The sequence below is a fragment of the Electrophorus electricus genome, chromosome 3 (assembly GCF_041902795.1).
Source record: "Electrophorus electricus isolate QZ-2024a chromosome 3, ASM4190279v1, whole genome shotgun sequence".
Taxonomy (NCBI): Eukaryota; Metazoa; Chordata; class Actinopteri; order Gymnotiformes; family Gymnotidae; genus Electrophorus; species Electrophorus electricus.
In genome coordinates, this window is record NC_137499.1 from 1,605,166 (window position 1) to 1,623,103 (window position 17,938).

General features: G+C 39.5%; 2 protein-coding genes across 3 annotated transcripts in view; both read right to left on the minus strand.

Annotated features, from left to right (window-relative positions):
- Positions 1-4,458, minus strand: part of tp53i11a (tumor protein p53 inducible protein 11a) — a 29,459-nt gene extending 25,001 nt beyond the window's left edge. The window contains exon 1 of one of the 2 annotated variants that reach the window (XM_027007475.3): positions 4,332-4,458. The gene's annotated coding sequence lies outside the window, so the exon portion shown is untranslated. The remainder of the gene's footprint in view (positions 1-4,331) is intronic. The other variant, XM_081709036.1, reaches the window with a different exon arrangement.
- A 5,598-nt stretch (positions 4,459-10,056) lies between these two features.
- Positions 10,057-17,411, minus strand: LOC113575774 (histone-lysine N-methyltransferase KMT5B-like). Its single transcript, XM_027007470.3, has 10 exons — positions 17,034-17,411; positions 15,658-15,821; positions 14,583-14,730; positions 14,185-14,350; positions 13,976-14,085; positions 13,693-13,859; positions 13,556-13,575; positions 13,333-13,469; positions 13,043-13,242; positions 10,057-12,626 (listed from the first exon to the last, which is right to left on the minus strand). Exons 2-10 carry the CDS (start codon positions 15,782-15,784, stop codon positions 11,185-11,187), a joined length of 2,517 nt encoding a protein of 838 aa, XP_026863271.2. The 5' UTR covers positions 15,785-15,821; positions 17,034-17,411; the 3' UTR covers positions 10,057-11,184.
- Positions 17,412-17,938: the final 527 nt, after the last annotated feature.

Below are 17,938 nucleotides of genomic sequence, written 5' to 3' on the forward strand. Positions count from 1 at the left end.
TGGTACATGCCACAACAGAAACAGAAATCGCACAGATCTCACCGCACATCCTGATGTCAGACACTGTGCGAACTTGGCAATTCAAGCCTTCTGGCTGATGTGTGTGCATTTACACAAACCCACACAGTAAAGAAATAAAACAATGACAGTGTCAGACATCTAAAACCAATCTCCCATAGAAGTCCCCTGATGAGGGGATTAGAGTCACCTCCTAGTCCAGTGCTGCCAAGATCCTTCATGTTCAGAGTCACTATCCTGAACCAAGCTGTTAATGTTTTACTCTGTGGAGCACAGCACACACCCTTCTTGGTGATTCTGGCAAAAGTACCAGAGCATTCCATGTAATATAGTGTGTGCTTGTTTAATGACCTCTCACCTCACACCCTTACTGTTTTGATTAACTCTAAGCAACCGTCTAAATTTGCATTGTTTAGTTAAACTGGTTTCATTAAGCTATAAAGCTCAACCAATGTGGGAACTGAAATACACGTGGGTGGAGGAACGTCACTAATTCCAGAAGTCACATTTCTTCAGCTTGAAAGAAGACAAAATAGTTACTGAAATGTACTAGAAACTATTTTAATCACTTCAAACACAAGGTCGCAGAGAGGAAAGATTTATAGCGGTTTCTGGTGAGGGGCATAACGCTCATGTCTGATTTGTGTGAGATAATCCTGTAGTACTCTTGCATTCCTTCCGAGTAAATGCATAGGGTTCACAGGTTGGTTAATGAGAGAGCATTCTCTCACACACCAAAGCTCTAAGGGCATTCTCAAATCACTTAACACTCAAAAAGGCAATTCACATTTCCAGCCTCACTGCTCTACTCTGATTTTCTGCATTTCTTGGCAGTGAATAACTGAAAGTGACCTATGTGTGTGAACGAATCTGTCCTCCGAATCGGTGCACATGCACACACATTTATATATTTTTGAGTCACCTGCAACACCACCAACAAAAAACTGTGTGTGCGTGTGAGATGCCTCACAGTATTAAGACTGGCAAAATGGGTGTGATGGTACCGCATGTATTCTTTAGGGTTTGACAGACAGACAATACCGTTGTCCATTGTCAATGACTGACAGACAACGCAATGCTGAAACAGTATGGTGATGCCAACCCATTTGCCTGTCTACACTAACAGAGTCCATAATGAATGGGGGTGAATGGTGCAAAACCATTCTCCAAGGTGCCCTTTGGCTTTTTGCAGTCATTTTTTGATATAATGGGAGGAGAAAGAAGTGGACAGGATAGGCTCCTTATAAACCAGCTCTGCAGACTGGCAGCATTGTTTCAATTTTTGAGTGGTACACGCCCTCGTCTGCATTTGGCTCTGGAGGGGGGCAAGTCCAGCCCTCTGGAGCTGCTGGTGCTGAACTGAAGATGACAACACTATGTGCAAACATATAGGGGAAAGACCATATGACTTCAGATCCAGCAGTCCTCATATGTCATGGCCACAAACTGGATACAAATCCAAACTAAGTCCATATATGAATGACTCAAATCTGATTTGAAAAGATCAGAATTGTGTCTCCACACAGCCCTGAAAAAAAAAATCAGATTTAAGTCACTTCAGGTTGGTAAAGTGAATATAACCTAAATTCTCTTGGAAAATCATTAGTAGAACTCTTCAAACAACCCAGTTTGTTTTGGACTGCTCAACACCCTGAAGTCATATTTGACAATATGCCATGACAAAACAAGACAGAGCTTGCATAACTGAAGCAATGTTTTCTCATTAGAACATTACATTTGCTGGGTTCAAGCAAGGAAACAAACACACACACACAGCTTAAATTTACTCTGAATTTTACAGCAAGCCCACATCTCAAGGGCGCTATCCAGTGTCTCAAATAAGCTCTGGGGCTGAATTCATCGGCCTTGACATTTACATGAGAGAATGACTCAAAGTGTCATACATACATGTCATACAAGGCGAACTGTCAAACCTTCAACATGTGCCAGATATCAAAATTCTCACACACACACACACACACACACACACACACACGCACACACACACGCACACGCACACGCACACGCACACGCACACGCACACGCACACACACCAGCAGTACTATGGACAGCACAAAACCAAATATGTTTCTGAGGCTCCTTTACTTAGATGGCAGAGAGAGCCCAGTTTAAATTAAGCCAAAGCAACTTTAAATACAAGTACACAGTAACTGTACTTATCATCAGCCCATTTCCACCCATTGTGCTTCCAGGAAACAGACCTGACTTGTGCTCAACCACTGGGCCTGTACTTTTCAAAGCAGCAAAAAACTAAAGTAAATGATAAAGTGGTTTTCTGCATTTTTGTGGAAAGTCACACTAAGAATATTTTTAGAACATTTGCTGATTGGACACAGCAGAGCCAAACACTTCCATTGTCATAGTCAAAACATTAATTGAATGATAATGATTACTATGGCAATGGTAATTAGGCAATCCGTGACATACTCAAAAATGGCTTCCAAGCAACACATTGCAACATTACAGACTTAAACATTATGCTTGTGCATCAGCTTTTTCTTGGGAACACTTACTGAACACTTTGATTTTAGAATAAACAATTCAAAATGGCCATGCTTAATTGCTCAGCAGTAAATCTGATCACCATAAAGAATTCCTTTTTTTTTTTTACATGAAGTTGAAATTTACAGAGACTAATCAAAATGACAACAATCCCCGTAAACCAGACATCGATATTCAGTTTACTTTCTGTGACAAATGGTACCAAAGCCCCAACAAAACACTGCTGTCAGTTCAGTGGAAGTGAACCATTCACTTACATCTCAGGAGACATGGCTACAGCAGAAGGGCCAATCTGAGCACTTACACTCCTCCTAATTAGGGGTGAACCGATATTGTTTTTTTAGACGCTGATGCCAATATTTAGAGAGCATGGTGGCCCATTTCGATATCCCCCCCCCCCTTCTTATAAATTCTACAATTTAAATAAATTTTTAACATCTCAATGAATAATTCAAAATTTCTGAACTTATATGGACATTTATTTAACCCTTATTGTCTGCAGTGCATTTATTTTATATTAATAAATGTATCAACTAAATGTACACAGGTAATCAAAAAACAAAACTTTGTATAAAAATAAAACAATAAATAAATAAATAAATAAATAAATACACAACCTTCGGCCTATGCTGATTCTCAATTAATGACAATATAGATATGCCACTATTTCTGTATATACACATGACAGAATGACTCAAAGTGTCATACATACATACATACAAGGCGAACTGTCAAGCCTCCAACATGTACCAGATATGAAAATTCTCTCTCTCTCACACACACACACACACACACACACACACACACACGTAAAATGTAATTTTATATCTCTAAAATGACAACTAGCTGTCTTAAAACAAAATCTCAGTTTGGTCATGTGTCACAGTCAAATGCTCCCTGTATCTCGAATGTACAGGCAATTTAGACACATCTTTAAAAACTCCTACTTTAGCCCAGGCGCTATATTAACACAGCACATTAACACAGTAGCTATCTTATAACCAGAGCATCCTAGGCACAGGCCGGACCTAAGTAACAATTGTTTCAACGCCGTTCCCAATCAAGGATGCCCTGTTTGTACAACTGTGTACACAAGGACTGAATGATGGCGAAACACGTTCATGTTGAACCTTCACACCTTCACCTATACATAAACGCAATAAAAAGCATTGATCGAGGAAAGACACCTAGCTTAGTAATGAAATATGGTGAACAAATATTAGTGAGTGAGAGGAAAACTTTTGCAATTAAGAGCTATTTTTCAAATGTTAAATAAAGCAATTGGATGAGATAAGAATATAAACAGATATAGGCGTAAAGCACAGGTTCTGTGTGTATGAGTCAAACTGCATAACATAGGCCTAACAAATGAGCTAAACATAACACAAACCTAATCACAGTCTGGTAATCATAAAGAAAACACGGCAGCACTAACTGCTCTCAGCTGTAAGCTTCCAGATCTTATCTTATCTTATCTTACCTAACTATCACGTTGCCTACGAATGCCTCCCCATCCACAGTTTAACATTCATACAACAACTTAGTTAAACATTCAACATTTTCTGACTCGCAGCGGTCCATAAAAGATGAAAGAAAAAGGCTGTAAAAGGATGCCGGGACCACCTATGAAAGTCTTCACCTGGTGATAGCCGCCCGCTTAGTCGTTAACGGTAAAGTCACACCAGACTTTTCAAAACTGTCAGATTACGGAGGAACGTGTCCGCCGTTTCACACGGAAAACAGCTCGTCGTAGTTACTCCAAAAATAATAATATAAACAGAAATACATACCTTTGCGCTTTTCGGTAAAAAAAAAAAACCAACAAAACCCAATCCTTCGTTTCTGAGGAAATGTTTCACATCGCCCTGCTTCAGTTTGGCAACCGACAATCCCGCACGAGCGAAAAGTTTACCGTAATGACGCGAGGAGAACCGTTCGCGCGCTTTGTGTTGCTCTACCGTAAGTGGTGGAGTTCGAGGGCAGCACAAACCCGTAGACTTGCACCGTTATTGTTCTTAAATGTTGTTATGGTGGTGTATGCGCACTAAGATTAAAGATTAAAAGACATGTAAATTCGTTATGAGGTCCGGAGCGCTGTTAAACCCACTGAACTACTCGAACGTTCATAAAATAATGAAAACAATGACTTCATAGATGATTACAGGTGATTTGACTTGAGCAGGTCCTCTTTGTCAATCACTGTTAAATTTCAATAAGCTTTTAAAACATGACTATCAATAGAAAAATAATGAAGACAAGCAAAAAACAGACAAATAAGAGCTTCCTATAAATGTATCTAAATTCATAAACCCTAAGCATGTGGTGACTACATACTGGTTTCCCACACCAAGATTAGTCCTAAACCCAGACTAAAAATACATGATGCATAACCACTGACATCACAATTTAATCCAAGGCCTGGCTATGAGGTCCTAAGTACATGGAGGACATGTGCGGATAGGGAAACAGATCTATGATGGTTTCCGTTTCTCTGTTGTACATGCAGCGATTGACTGCGGCGCTCAAGGTGAGTCATTGATCAGTAAAGGTGCGTCGTCATTCACTCATTCATCGACTGTCCTCATGATGTCCAGAAACATAACTCTAATTTGAATGATATATTAAGAAGACTTGACTGACCATGTGAAAAAGAGAGTGTTTGCAATGGTGGTAAATGTATTCAGTCATTGGTATGTTTATTAATGGAAATGTTGGTATAACAGAACAGGTATGACTGCTGATGCAGAAGTGCCCAGTCAAGGTCAAATAGAATCTGGTTCTTCCAGGTATTTAGCATCAACAAAGATGCAGCATATTTGGTGGAGACACTACCTTAGAGACATCACTTGGTGAAGGTTTAGTTGTACTAGGGTTGGAACCAAACCTTTGGGTGCTTCAGAGCTCCATGGAGCAGGGCTGGGAACCCTTGTTCTGAGGTTTTGTTTTTGTTCGTCATATTTACTTAGTATTTATCCTTCTCTGACATCAAGAGATTGAAAAACCTTAAATAAATCACCCCAGCTTTCTTTATCTGAGACCACGCAGACAGACGTAGCCTGGAGCCACTTGTACTGGTTTATAGCAGAATGATATATGCTCTGTTTAAGAAGTCACTGTGTGATTAAATTACTAGCCTTTTGGTTTAGTACAGTTAAAGTTGATTAGGGAATACACATATACAGGGTGGATATTAATTTTGATGCAGGAATACTAGGGATAAACACAAAGAATATCCATGTGGAATATCCCTACCCAACCTGTAGCTAAGAATACAGAAATCGCAAGAATTACATCAGCTCATCAGTGGAGTAGATGGCTGTGTAATTCCTACCGCTACTTGTGAGGGGAGAAGGCGGAGAATGCATGACTTACTCATACTGTTCACAAGATACCACAGGGACTCAGTAATGGCTTGCTTTAACAAAGAGCTTCCTTTCTTATTGAATGAATCACAGACCAGTCATAACATGCAGATATCTTAAAACAAGGCACTTATATCCTGTAGAAATAAGTGCTTTTTCTGTCTCAACACATCTTAGATGTGTGTGTGTTGGGGGGTGGGGGGTGCCAGGCTGAGGACGCATTTATCAGTAATGTAAAATAAAGTATGTGTGTGTAAAATATTTCTTGTGTTCCTACTTGTACTTTAGTAATATTCTGGTGCTTCCTTCATGCTCCTGAATAAAAAGAATATGTACTATGGCAGTTATTAATTGTGCTCATAAATAATTATGGTGTTAAATGCAGTAATTAGACTTTGAAGGTTGCAATTTCTCGTAATTTCTGCTGAGGGGTGAACATTCCCCCTCTCTATTCATGAGAAGTGCTCTGAGAGCAATTCTACAGCATATGAGGCACGTAGCGAAACACGCCCTCAGTGAGTTTAATACATCCAAACCTAAATACAAGCAAAAATGCAGAGCAAAGTTAAATTCCACTTCCTTCAGTGCTACTGATTGTGGAGACAAATGTGAAATCATACAGTAAAAAAGAAGTAGATGACAATTTATGAAAGAAGACATCCAGACAATTAATGTAAAAAGATGGAAAAAAATAATAATAAAAATTATCCTGCATTTTGAAACCCACTCACATAAAACAAACACGACTGCTTTCTTCTGTTTGTTTGGTTGTTGGCCAGAGGCAAAGAAGTTTTTCCAACTAAAAAAAAAAAAAAGTTACATTTATCATTTATCATTTTCATCAACACACTCCTGAACCCCACAAGTTGCAAATAGCCATAAAAACAGTAATCTCACAGCAAAATCTGAAAATGGTGAGAATAAAACCAACTTCTTCATAAAACCAGCCAGGAAAACAAACAAAAAACACCTGCTCAGTGACAGGTTCTGGAGTTTTATCAGCACTCCCTGTTAGCTTAGTCATCCTGTCACTTTAATTGCCCCATGCCTAGACAACAGCCCCACCTGAAACCAGTAGCTGTGTGACACTTGGCCCAGGATGCCAATCATTCTGCAGCTGTGATAATCACCAACCGTTCAAACCCTGCTTTATGCTACACCCCTTTGCTGAAAATGTCATCACTGTGTGTCAGAAGGGCACTTTGGAGAGGAAAAGAATGTCAATCCACTGTTTAACACCAACACTATGGGGAGGCAGGAAAAGGTCACCTGCACAATTAAAGTTTTTACACCAGACCATAACACTTAATCATTACATACATACATACATACATACATACAACATACAATTAAATTCCCACATATTGAACAAATCTAAATAAAAATTAGAAAATAACATGCATTCACTTTGGATATTCTACCTAAATTGAAGCATTAAAGCATTTAAGAACATCTTATGCATGTCTCCTATTTATAGTGAGCGATTCTGTAATGCGGAGAATCTGAGTGATAAGAAACTGGGAACATCTCCATGGCAACAGCCTCCAGTGGCACAGTGGTGGGCAGGTGGGATGAAAGGGGTCTGCCACAGTCAGCAGGAGACTGGAAGCACCACCATTTGCAGCCACAACAGGGGAACAATAAAACAAGCAAATACATCCATTCTCGCTGCTGCAAAGTCACCACCGGACCACGCAGTTGTTACTACAGCTACAAAAAATGCTCCAGCAGGACTGTGGGAAATAAATAAGGCTATTTATTTTCTCAATCAGACTTTAAACAGAAAACTAAGACTGGAAACCAACACTGTAAAAAGATATCCAGTACAGAATATCAGATTGTCTTAACGTATGGCGCAGAAATCATCACAGCAAACCTTGAAAGCTTTTACTAGGGTTATCAGTACTGTATAGAACAGTCACAGAGGTGGCGGTTACTGCGCAGAGCCGTTGTCTTTTATTTAAACAAACAGTCTGGCTCTACAGCAAGTTCTTATTGAGCAAAAAGGTAAGTAAGCAACTAATGCAACTGAAATGCAACTCGCTAATCAGCAGGTGTCACTAATCCTACCCACAGTGGTGCCCACATAGTGCTTCTGGTTTAGCTTTTGTGTCTGTCTGCCATGACTGCATCCGAACTGGACAAAACCACAAAATAAGCACCACTGGGCAGATATGAGAAGGCATGAAGCATCTCATATAAAACCTGAGCCTGCCTTTTCTTAGATGGTGAGGTGTAGTTCTGGGATAACCCGCCTGCACATTTTGTTGTTGTTACAGAAGTTGATGGGGTTTGTTTCGTTTTTTCTTACCATATAAAAGAAATAATAAAATAAAACATTGCAGCAAAAATCACATTCCTGACCTCCTTTTCTTGGTGAGGTGAGTAGAAGACAGCACCCTAGCTTCAGCTCTACACAGGACGTGAACTCGGAAAAATAGGGATTTACATATGCAAATTACACACTGCATAGTTCCTACAGTATGTAAAAGTATGAAAGATGATGATGATGAAAAGGTGTATGGAGTACATCTGGAAACAAAGCCCTGATCCACGTCAAGCATGAGAGAAAATGTCTCCTATGCCTTCATCCCACAATGCAAATACTAGTGCGCAAAAACAATTAGTGACGGCTTATACTGGTAAACCATATTAATGCCCAACCAGAGTACATTTTAAACTGTATTTATGTATGTCTACATATGCTACAGATTGTGGCATACATCCTAAGGATGAACACTCAACTATTTGGGGGGAAAAAAAAAAAAAACCTGACTTGGCAAAAACAAACAAATTCAGTTTGTAATCGTCATGTGGCAGAAAAAGTAGGAAAGAGATGTATGAAGACAAATCTCTCAATGCAATAATGCTACCAAACTAGGTAGCTTGGAACTATATGAGGTATGACGGCTTATTGGTCAAGAGCCACAGAGAGAGAAACAGCTCCACCAAATGGCTTTCTTGTGGATAAATTTCCTTTATAATATATTATATATATATATATATATATATATATATTTTTTTTTTTATATATGAGAGAGAGAGAGAGAGAGAGAGACAGACAGAGTGTGTAGGTGCGTGTATGTGTAAAAAATGTACTTTTTACATAATATAACCTTTTAACACCCTGATTTCTGACTAGTGGCACCAGACAGTGGAAGCATCAGCATAGCATGGCTACTGTACCCAGAAGCACTTGACATAGAAACAGTTTAAATATACACTGTGTTTTCCTATTAGTGGTCTGAGACATCCATTTCATCCCCATCTCACAGATAAATATAAAAACATGAAGTATCTGGCAGCTGTTTGGCCCTAGCTCTGGAAGCACCCTACAGCATCAATCTCAGCTCATCCGTTATTTTCTTAGCATGCAAAACACACTATTGTAAATATTTACACAGACTCAGAGCATTAAACTTATTTTTGCAAAAGGACTTTATCTTAATTTCAAGTATTCAAAACTGTTAAATAACAGAATATGGTTTTAAATGGAGGGTGATAACCTCTTGTCTGCTTAGAAAATTCTATTTAAATTGTACCCCATGCCCTAATAAACATCTACTCACACGCTTTAGATTTTGAGCTGTAACAGGTAACCTCAGATCACAAATGGTGCACCAGAGGAGAGATGGTGCAATGGAAACCGGGAAGACAACATCTAGTCCAGTTCATAGCTGCTGGTGATATGAACAAAACATTCATCTCTAAGCATTACTTGATATGTTTAAACATTGATTCCCAGCTTCTCTGTTGCCATTAAAAAAATACACATTATTACAGACAGAAGATCAGGAGTAACAGAGAATAAACCCAAAGAAAATCCACCCAAGTGTGTACCCAGTCCCAAAAGGCTGGGATCTCAGGGCCATCGTAAGGCAACTTGTGCTATCTGACAACTGATAACAGCCTCTTCTTTCAATCTCACAACTATACAATTCAAAATACATTGTGTCTGATACCAGTTACAATGGCAGACAGTACATGCTGTGATTAAAAAGGTACAACAAATGTATGGTTTAATGTTAAAACACTGCCAGAATCAATAAAAAAAGTACCAGGGATCTCTGTGTTAAAAATGTTCCTTGGCTTTAAAAGTTTTGGTTTTTTTTAATTAAAAAAAACCCAAAAAACAACAACAAAAAAAACCTCCTAGGAGACTGAGTTTATGTAACTTTCCAGCGCTCTTCTCTTGTGTTTAAAACAGGTCTAAGACTATGGTAGACAAAGACAAATGATGATTTAACAATAACTAATGCCATATTACAGAGTTGCAGAATAAGATGTAGAATAATGTCATCAGATAAATCTTCCTCCATAAAAAAAAAAAAAAAAAAAAGTTTTCAAATTCATGTCGTAATAATGACAAACCTATACACAAATATTAACATGCTGAATTTTTATACACTAGAATGTAGTGATCTAATAAATAATCTTAAGCATATTTGATGGTGCCTACAGGCAAAAACCTCATGATTTCAAGTCCAAATTATAACACAAATTTTAAAAAGATCCACCTAAGCACAAGGCAATTAAAATGCTCAAAACATAAATGCAACTTCCATTTTCACTATGTGTGGAATGTGTTGAGGTGAAGAAGAGGTTCAGTGAGGCATGGAAGCAAAGAATGTCACTTTTCTACAGTGGTCAGGTCCTACATGCAAGCACCTGCATTCAATGCATGTATTCAACCACATCACAAGCACTGACAAACGTGACAAAACAAAAAAAGAGCAAATGTGATAGCCATTCTATGCAAACATGGAACCAAAGGCATGTGTAATCAAAAGCTAACGTTTGGAATATAGTATGAAGTGAGAAAGGAGAGAGAGAGAAAGTTCCTCGTGGGCCAATGTTCAGTGGGTAGAACGAGTAAATGACAGCAACTGTGCACGTGTGTCGTTCTTCAAAAATAAACAAAACCTCACATGGTACTATAAGACCGATCATAGATTTGTTTCCCCAAGTGATTCCAGGAAAAAAAAAAAAAACTGTTAAAAATAACAGACAGCAGTCTGAGCATCAGACTGACATCACATAATTATCTTATGTCTGTACACAGGTAATTAATTACACTATACAAACCTTTTACAATAGCAATGTCCATTTCAACATCAAAACTGAAGTGCATTATTTTAACAATATACAGATTAAATTCCATTAACTATTTACAGGGGGGGGGGGGGTTTGTGTGTTTTCTGTTCAGTGATTTATTTCTAAAATCAACATAGACTTGACAGGAACTAGATGTACATTTGGGGCTGAATGTTACCCTCAGAGCTTATGCACTCAGCCTCAGTGACTGATCCTTTCTCCTGGAGGAGATATCTATGTCTATGGAATCTTTCCCAACAATGAGACGAAGACGTTTCGCTGGTGGAAGCGGGATGAAATCATCTTCAAACTCCTCATCCTCCTCGGATGAAGACTGCTCAATCACATGTCTGTGTCTGTAACTTCCATTCTGTGCTCCGCCCTGCAAAGGTTCAGGAGAACTCGTCCCGTTGAGGGCGGCCTCGCCAAGACAGCTGGGTGTCACCAAGTGCTCGCAGGCTTCGTGCTTAAGCTGGATCTTCAGTTTGGTGGAGCTTGAGTGCGCAGCAGGGCTAAAGCCCTTGTTTAGCTTGGCTACATAAGCGCTACCCTTGTCCATATCGCTAAGCTTGAGGCTCATCTTGGAAGAGTCTGCGTCTGCCTGGGGAGTCTCCTTGGACTTGCTGCTGCTGCTGTCCCTGCGGCGGCGCAGGGTCAGCTTGGGTATTCCCGTGCTATTCTCCAGAATTAGCTGTGCGTCGTAGCGTGTTATTCGCCGTTTCTTCTTCCCTCTCCCCCTCCCCAGACCCCGACTGCTGCCCTTGGACTTGTCCTTCTTGTGCTTGCCCCTGTTTGTCACAGCATTATAACGTCCAGGCCTTTCGGGAAACCCTGGCACCACTTTAACTCGGTCCATGACACTCTGTGGATCCAAGACTGACTTAAGATCAGTCTGCGGAGCTGACAAAAAGGCTGCCGTGAAAGAGCCACTGCTTGAATCCTCCCTGCTCGAGTCCTCCCTCTTTATCATCCTGTCCAGCTGTAGCCGAGCAAACTGGCCACTTCGTGAGTGAGAAACTTTACTGAAGTATTGGCCTTCTGATTCAGGCTCGCTTGACTTCAGTCCATGAGAAAGGTATTCCTCCAGGTCAGCTGGCTCGGTTTTAATGACTACACCATCTGGCATGGGGCCCTGCTCTTCAAAAGTGCTTGATTCAACCTTAATGCTGTCACCATCCTGTGCCTTTAGCAAAGTCCTGATTGACCTTCGAGTTCTATAAGTGCAAGTCTGATCAGTCTGAAATGCTGTGGGACATTTTAACGACTGCTGATTGTGTTCTGTTGCGACATGCTGTGTAAAGCACTCCCTAGATCGCAGCGACTGAAGAGTTGAAAGCGAGTCTCTCTCTTTTTTAACAGGGACATCTCTGCAGATCTGAGCTTTGAGCTTCGTAGGGCCCGTAACCACTTTAGCAGATGCCTTCACCTCTGCCCCTCTGCTTTGGCTCCTCAGTCTTATGTTTGTGAGCAAAGGCTTTGAGGGTTTTGATTTGAGTCTCTTTGGTACCCTGTTATTAGTTTGACTTTGTTTGGATGGTGAGGTAGATGTGTAAGTTCTTGAGAGAGACTGGTCGGCATGAGTCCTGGTTTTACTCAGTCTTCTACTAGCGGCCGTCCTTTTCCTAGACGCTAACATCAAGATAAAAAAAAAAACTAATCAGAGAAATGAAGTACACACACACACACACACACACACACTCTCGCGCACAGACACACAATTACATGATAGGACAGACAAGATTGTACAGCTGCGGTAAATTCTCAAAGCTGACTGTGCATTCTTCAAAGCTGGAGGAGAAGCTTTTAAGAGGTGTTATTAAACATATGAACAGCCTTTTTCTTTTGTGCCTTCACATAAGCCATTGACTGAGTCAGCCTCACAGGGTGCCACCTACAGACTCCTTGCACTGAAAAACAAGGATGCTGGAAATCTTTTACACGATAGTTAAGCTACTTCCTGACTAAACTATGTGAAACAAAATTGAGTGTGGACACTTTAAAACCATAAAAGTAATAATTAAGAACAATTTGACAACTGGTCTTACATGAATGTATTTTTGGTGAATCCTGAGAGTCCACATCTGTGCCCGAGCCGACAGACTGGCTGTCCGAGTTCCCACTCCCTTCCCGCAGTTTTTTTAGCCTGTTGAGGCGTTTGTCAGTCTCTCTCAAGCCGTATTTACTGTTAATAACTGGGACCACCACAAGGAGCCCCATTTTGGATTTGAAAGCACCAGTACCACGTCTGCAAACAATTTAAAATGGTTAATTCAGCACATTTTAACATGCAAATATTCCAAGCACCTTACAACCTAAAGGAACACAGACACTATACCGTTCACATGTGTAGCATTCGCAAAATTCATTGTTTTCTCCAAAGAAGCCATCACCATAGTAACAGGAGATTTCTTCTCCTGGCTCAATATCTCTGAGAACTTTGACACAAGCTGTGTCTCGGCCAGTAGACACAAACTGTGAAAAACAGAAGAGGTTTCAGTCAAATTTCACATCTCTGACACACACTACATAAACTTTAGAGATAACGAACACATGATTACCTTACAATTTGGCCGGCAATCTGAAATTAAGGGATAATTGGTGTTAAAAGGAGCAATTAACATTTTTCCAAAATTCAAAACGAATGCTGCACACCACTCCTCCAAGATAAACGTGTACATGTGTGCTGTTAATGTACCATGGTTAATAAAAGCTGCAGGTCCAAGCCACAGTTGGGCACAGTTTTTGCGAGTGGAGTACATGACGCTGAAGTCATTCTCGCCATGGCGTAGCAACAAGCCTTCTTCATTTGCTGACAGCTCAGCAATACAACCAACCAAGTATTCGATTTTATCATTCTTCTTCCTGTAGTAGCAGGAAAACACAGACGGAAAACAGTAAACTGCACTAAAGTTATAACGGTTATGGAAAATCTGGAAAATTAAAAACGGCAGATGGAAAAATCTTAATGATCTTCATACCATTCTTTTGTTGCAACTATTTTGGCTCCGTTTTGCTCAGATGAATATCGGTTGCAAGGTAATATTTCAAAACCACTGTCACTGGCAAACATGCGTAGATAAACAAAGACCTAAAAAAAAAAGAAAAAAAAGACAAGAACGTTTAACATTTTCTACATGTAAACGAAGGTGCCGATAAATTTTTTTTTTTAAAGTTTCAAAGAGCGTACATGCTGTTTAAAGAGTTTCTCTTCAGCCTTGGTCTTGGGGAGAAAATGATTTCTTGACAAGTCTCCAGAGGTTAAGGCCCTAAAGGCTTTTTCCAGATTATTGTGTCTTTTGAAACGTTCTATAATTTCCTTTAGTTCCTCTTGTCTTCCTTTAATTGGTCGAAACCTGTTCACAATAAAAACATGAAATCGAACTGTATTGTTAAGTGCCACCACAACTAAAATCAAGTTCAAACAAAGAATTAGGACATAATACAGCACTAATACTTTGGCAACCAGTTTCCCTGACCAAGATTGCCTAAACCTGAATTAAAAATAATTTCCAAAGTGATTCACAATTCTGTCAAATACTCTGCTTAATTCATATCTGTGGACACTGGCCCTAGACTTTCAGTTACCTGGTATTCATCTTATGGGTCTGAAATCCAAGATACGGATCTAGAATTAGGCTTGTGGTTAGGTCATCATTCTCACACAGCTCCCTGGCAGTCATCCCTGAGGAGGGGACATGCCGCTTCTCCACCTCCAGTGGCGCAGCACTGAAACCTAATAAACCAAAACAATTGCATATGATAAAGTAAGCCAGACCCTCTGTACTGTTCATACTACACCTTTGTGAAAAAACACTTCAGATCTCTTGGGTATACAAGAATTAAAGCACTTATCACTGAAAGGTTTTTTGCTTCAACTAGTTTTAGCTAGGTTTAAAATCCCTGGAAAAAGATCATTGCCCTTTTTTGGAAGCATTGCGTTATGAGTACCTGTTTCAAGCATTTTATAACATGCTTAGAAGTCTTGAGCAAACAGTGATGACTACAGTAAGGAAGACTTGAAGGTTCAATATCAATGTTGTAATAAATAGTTTGCCACAGTTTGGATATGTTACAATTAGTCTGGAACCTTCCTGGATATGTCACAATTAATCTAGAACCTTCCTTTACATCACCTGGATATGCCCAGTAATTAATAGTAATTCCTTTAGAAATGAGACAATTCTACATATTGGCAGTAAATAAAACAACATATTTAAGAGATTTTAGATATCTAGTTGTACAGGCAATGACAGCAAGCAGACTTTAGTGATTTTGGCCCGTACATTTGAGTCCAACACAGAAATTCAAACCACACTAAGAATGCCTAGCATTATTTAAGGTTTGAGCAAACCCTACAATGCCAGCATTGTAGATTTACCATGCAATTACCATGCAAAGCAAAAAGGCTTGCTCAAAATCCATCATGTTACTTTAGAATGTATGATTTATTGCACCATAGTTTTTAAAAATTGTTTCAATTCAATTCAAAATATACAACTAAGTCTGTATTAAATGTTTATAATTGTATGCCTTTATTACTTATTTTTACTCGTTTTTAGTTTATATTTCATTTTTTTCTTAATGTTCCTGACATGCATAGTTTGGACATTTATTTTTCTCCACATGCATGAAGTTACTAGTGTAACTTGGGGCTACTCACGACGGCTGCACCTCCTACTGTGGCGCAGATGCTGAGCACGGCCCTGGTTCCTCGGCTGATCGCTGAACCTGCTTCCATGTCGTCGGCCATTGACTACCATGTTCTTGGATCCTCCCAGCCACTTCATACCCGCAAACCGCTTGGGTTAGTTGCATCGAGTCGCTCTGCCGAGGAGGAACGCGAAAACCAAATGTCTGCACCCGAGCCAATTTTAGACGTGCACGAACGAACAAAGAGGGCCAGATGTGTCGTGCTGGGTCTGTCTGTGCCTTGACTTCCAGATGCACCTACACACCTCGCTAAAATGCCTTTCACCGTTTACACTACTTTACAAACAGAATGTTATCCTGGCACCCCAAGACATCACTCACCCAGCAATAAAAGCATGCAGAGAAGACGAATATTAGAAATGGTCGCAATGTCTCACTGGGCTAAAATGTTAGTGTCATAAAATGAACCCACAAAACATGCGTTTTAATCGCACGGCATTACTGTAACATAACTATAGTTAAGATAACTAAGTAACAAGCAAAGCACATGCGACTTGACATTTTCACACACAAAAATAAACACCACCCTGTAACTAACAGTAAATAAGTGGAAAGGACTGGAATATTTCAGCCAGGTAGAGGCTAGCTGAGGGGAGCTAACTAGCTACCTGACATTACATTGCTAACTAGCCAACAAGCTCACAAAGTCGTGAAAACACATTTGCAGTCCCATTTTTTCTCGGCATTACACTTGTACATTACACTTGAAACGATGGTGTATTTAATTTACGGCGCTTGCACGCCATTATGTGGTAAGTTTACAGACACACGTCGCGAAGTGGACTTGAAACCGTGTTTTGCTGCTAGCCTTTTTAGCGTTATAGTTAGCTAACTGATAGGTTAATCTAGCTAGCAACCTACTAGACTGAGTATCTTATTAAATGGGCAGCATTGTACATTTTAAAATTTTGTCCTCTAGTATCGTAAGTTAATAAGTAATCATTAACATTTCTTCTTCCGTTATTCCATGTAGTGTATCGTGAATGAACGCTAATGTTGACTAGCGACCTAATGACTGGAGCTGCTGGTTGATAGGTAGCCGAACAAGCTCGCTCAAGACACTTAATTTAGCGCACAGTCCAGTCAGCAATCACTTATAGATTAGCTAACTCTCGCAGGTTATTTTCGATTAGACAGACGTGCCGAGTCTGAACAAGTTAACAACTAAATGTAATAATTGTAGAAGCCAAGTTAGCTAATGACTGTTATGATAGCTAGCTGGCTAGTTCACGAGAATGGCTAATCTAGCTAGCCATGTAGCTAACTAGCAATCTTGCTAATTTGTAGAATCAACTGGTTTTCATTGGCTAATATAGAAATACTCACTTAGTCATTTGGTTTCCATTAGGAATTTTAGCCATGGAATATCCACTTTGATCCAAATTTAAAGAAATGATTGAAAGCATATATAGCTAGTTAGCAAGATAGCTTAAGTAGACTCAGAAATTAACATTAAAATTCAAGATGGCCGACGTCTATGAAGAAGAAAGGTTGCAAAGGAGTCTCAAAAACACACCAAACTGCGTTTTGTTTTCCATCTTATCGCTAAAGACTCGTATAAACACAGACATCTTGGAGTACAGAAAGCAAAATTAATTATAGTTACAAAAAACTCGCAATATCAGAATCATTAGAGGACTATTTGCTCCTACTCGGAGGAACACTAAAGTAGTCCCTTTAAAACTACCTACAGGCCTTTTAAAATGGGTTGCCAGATCAAGACATTCTGTCCATGTAATTATGTTAACGCCACAGAGGTTTCTATAAGTATTACTCTTAGCAGAAACGACCAATGTTCTACATTATTACTGCGAGATATGACTACATCTGTTGTTCAAAACATGTACTTGGAGTCTCTGAGGTGTTTTTAGTAGTGCTAAAACTATGGTATTTACAGTTCAGAATTGGCATTTATTCTAAACATTTATAGATTAATCTTAATATGATCAAAATATCATCCAATTACTAAAATATCAAGTGTTCAACTGGGTCATGATAACGTTTTTATCCCTAATTCATTATCACACACCTTAGCGTTTCAGATGAAATACTCCTTTAACAGTTAATTAGGATCCTGTTTATGTGTAAGGTATGACCCCATCATACAGTCATCCACCACTTTACTAGAAACATTTACCAAGCCCCTACACTCACTGGTCACTTAATTGGGTACACAAATTTAAAGGTGTTTTATAAATGTCCAATTACCATAGCACATTAATTGCACAGCT

Excerpts from the sequence above, each read along its gene's own strand:
- LOC113575774 (XM_027007470.3), bottom strand. The coding sequence starts at position 15,784 with ATGAAGTGGCTGGGAGGATCCAAGAACATGGTAGTCAATGGCCGACGA. Across the intron at positions 14,086-14,184 it reads AGAAACTCTTTAAACAGCAT|GTCTTTGTTTATCTACGCAT; the intron begins GTACGCTCTTTG and ends TTTTTTTTTTAG. Across the intron at positions 13,243-13,332 it reads GAATGCTACACATGTGAACG|ACGTGGTACTGGTGCTTTCA; the intron begins GTATAGTGTCTG and ends AATTGTTTGCAG.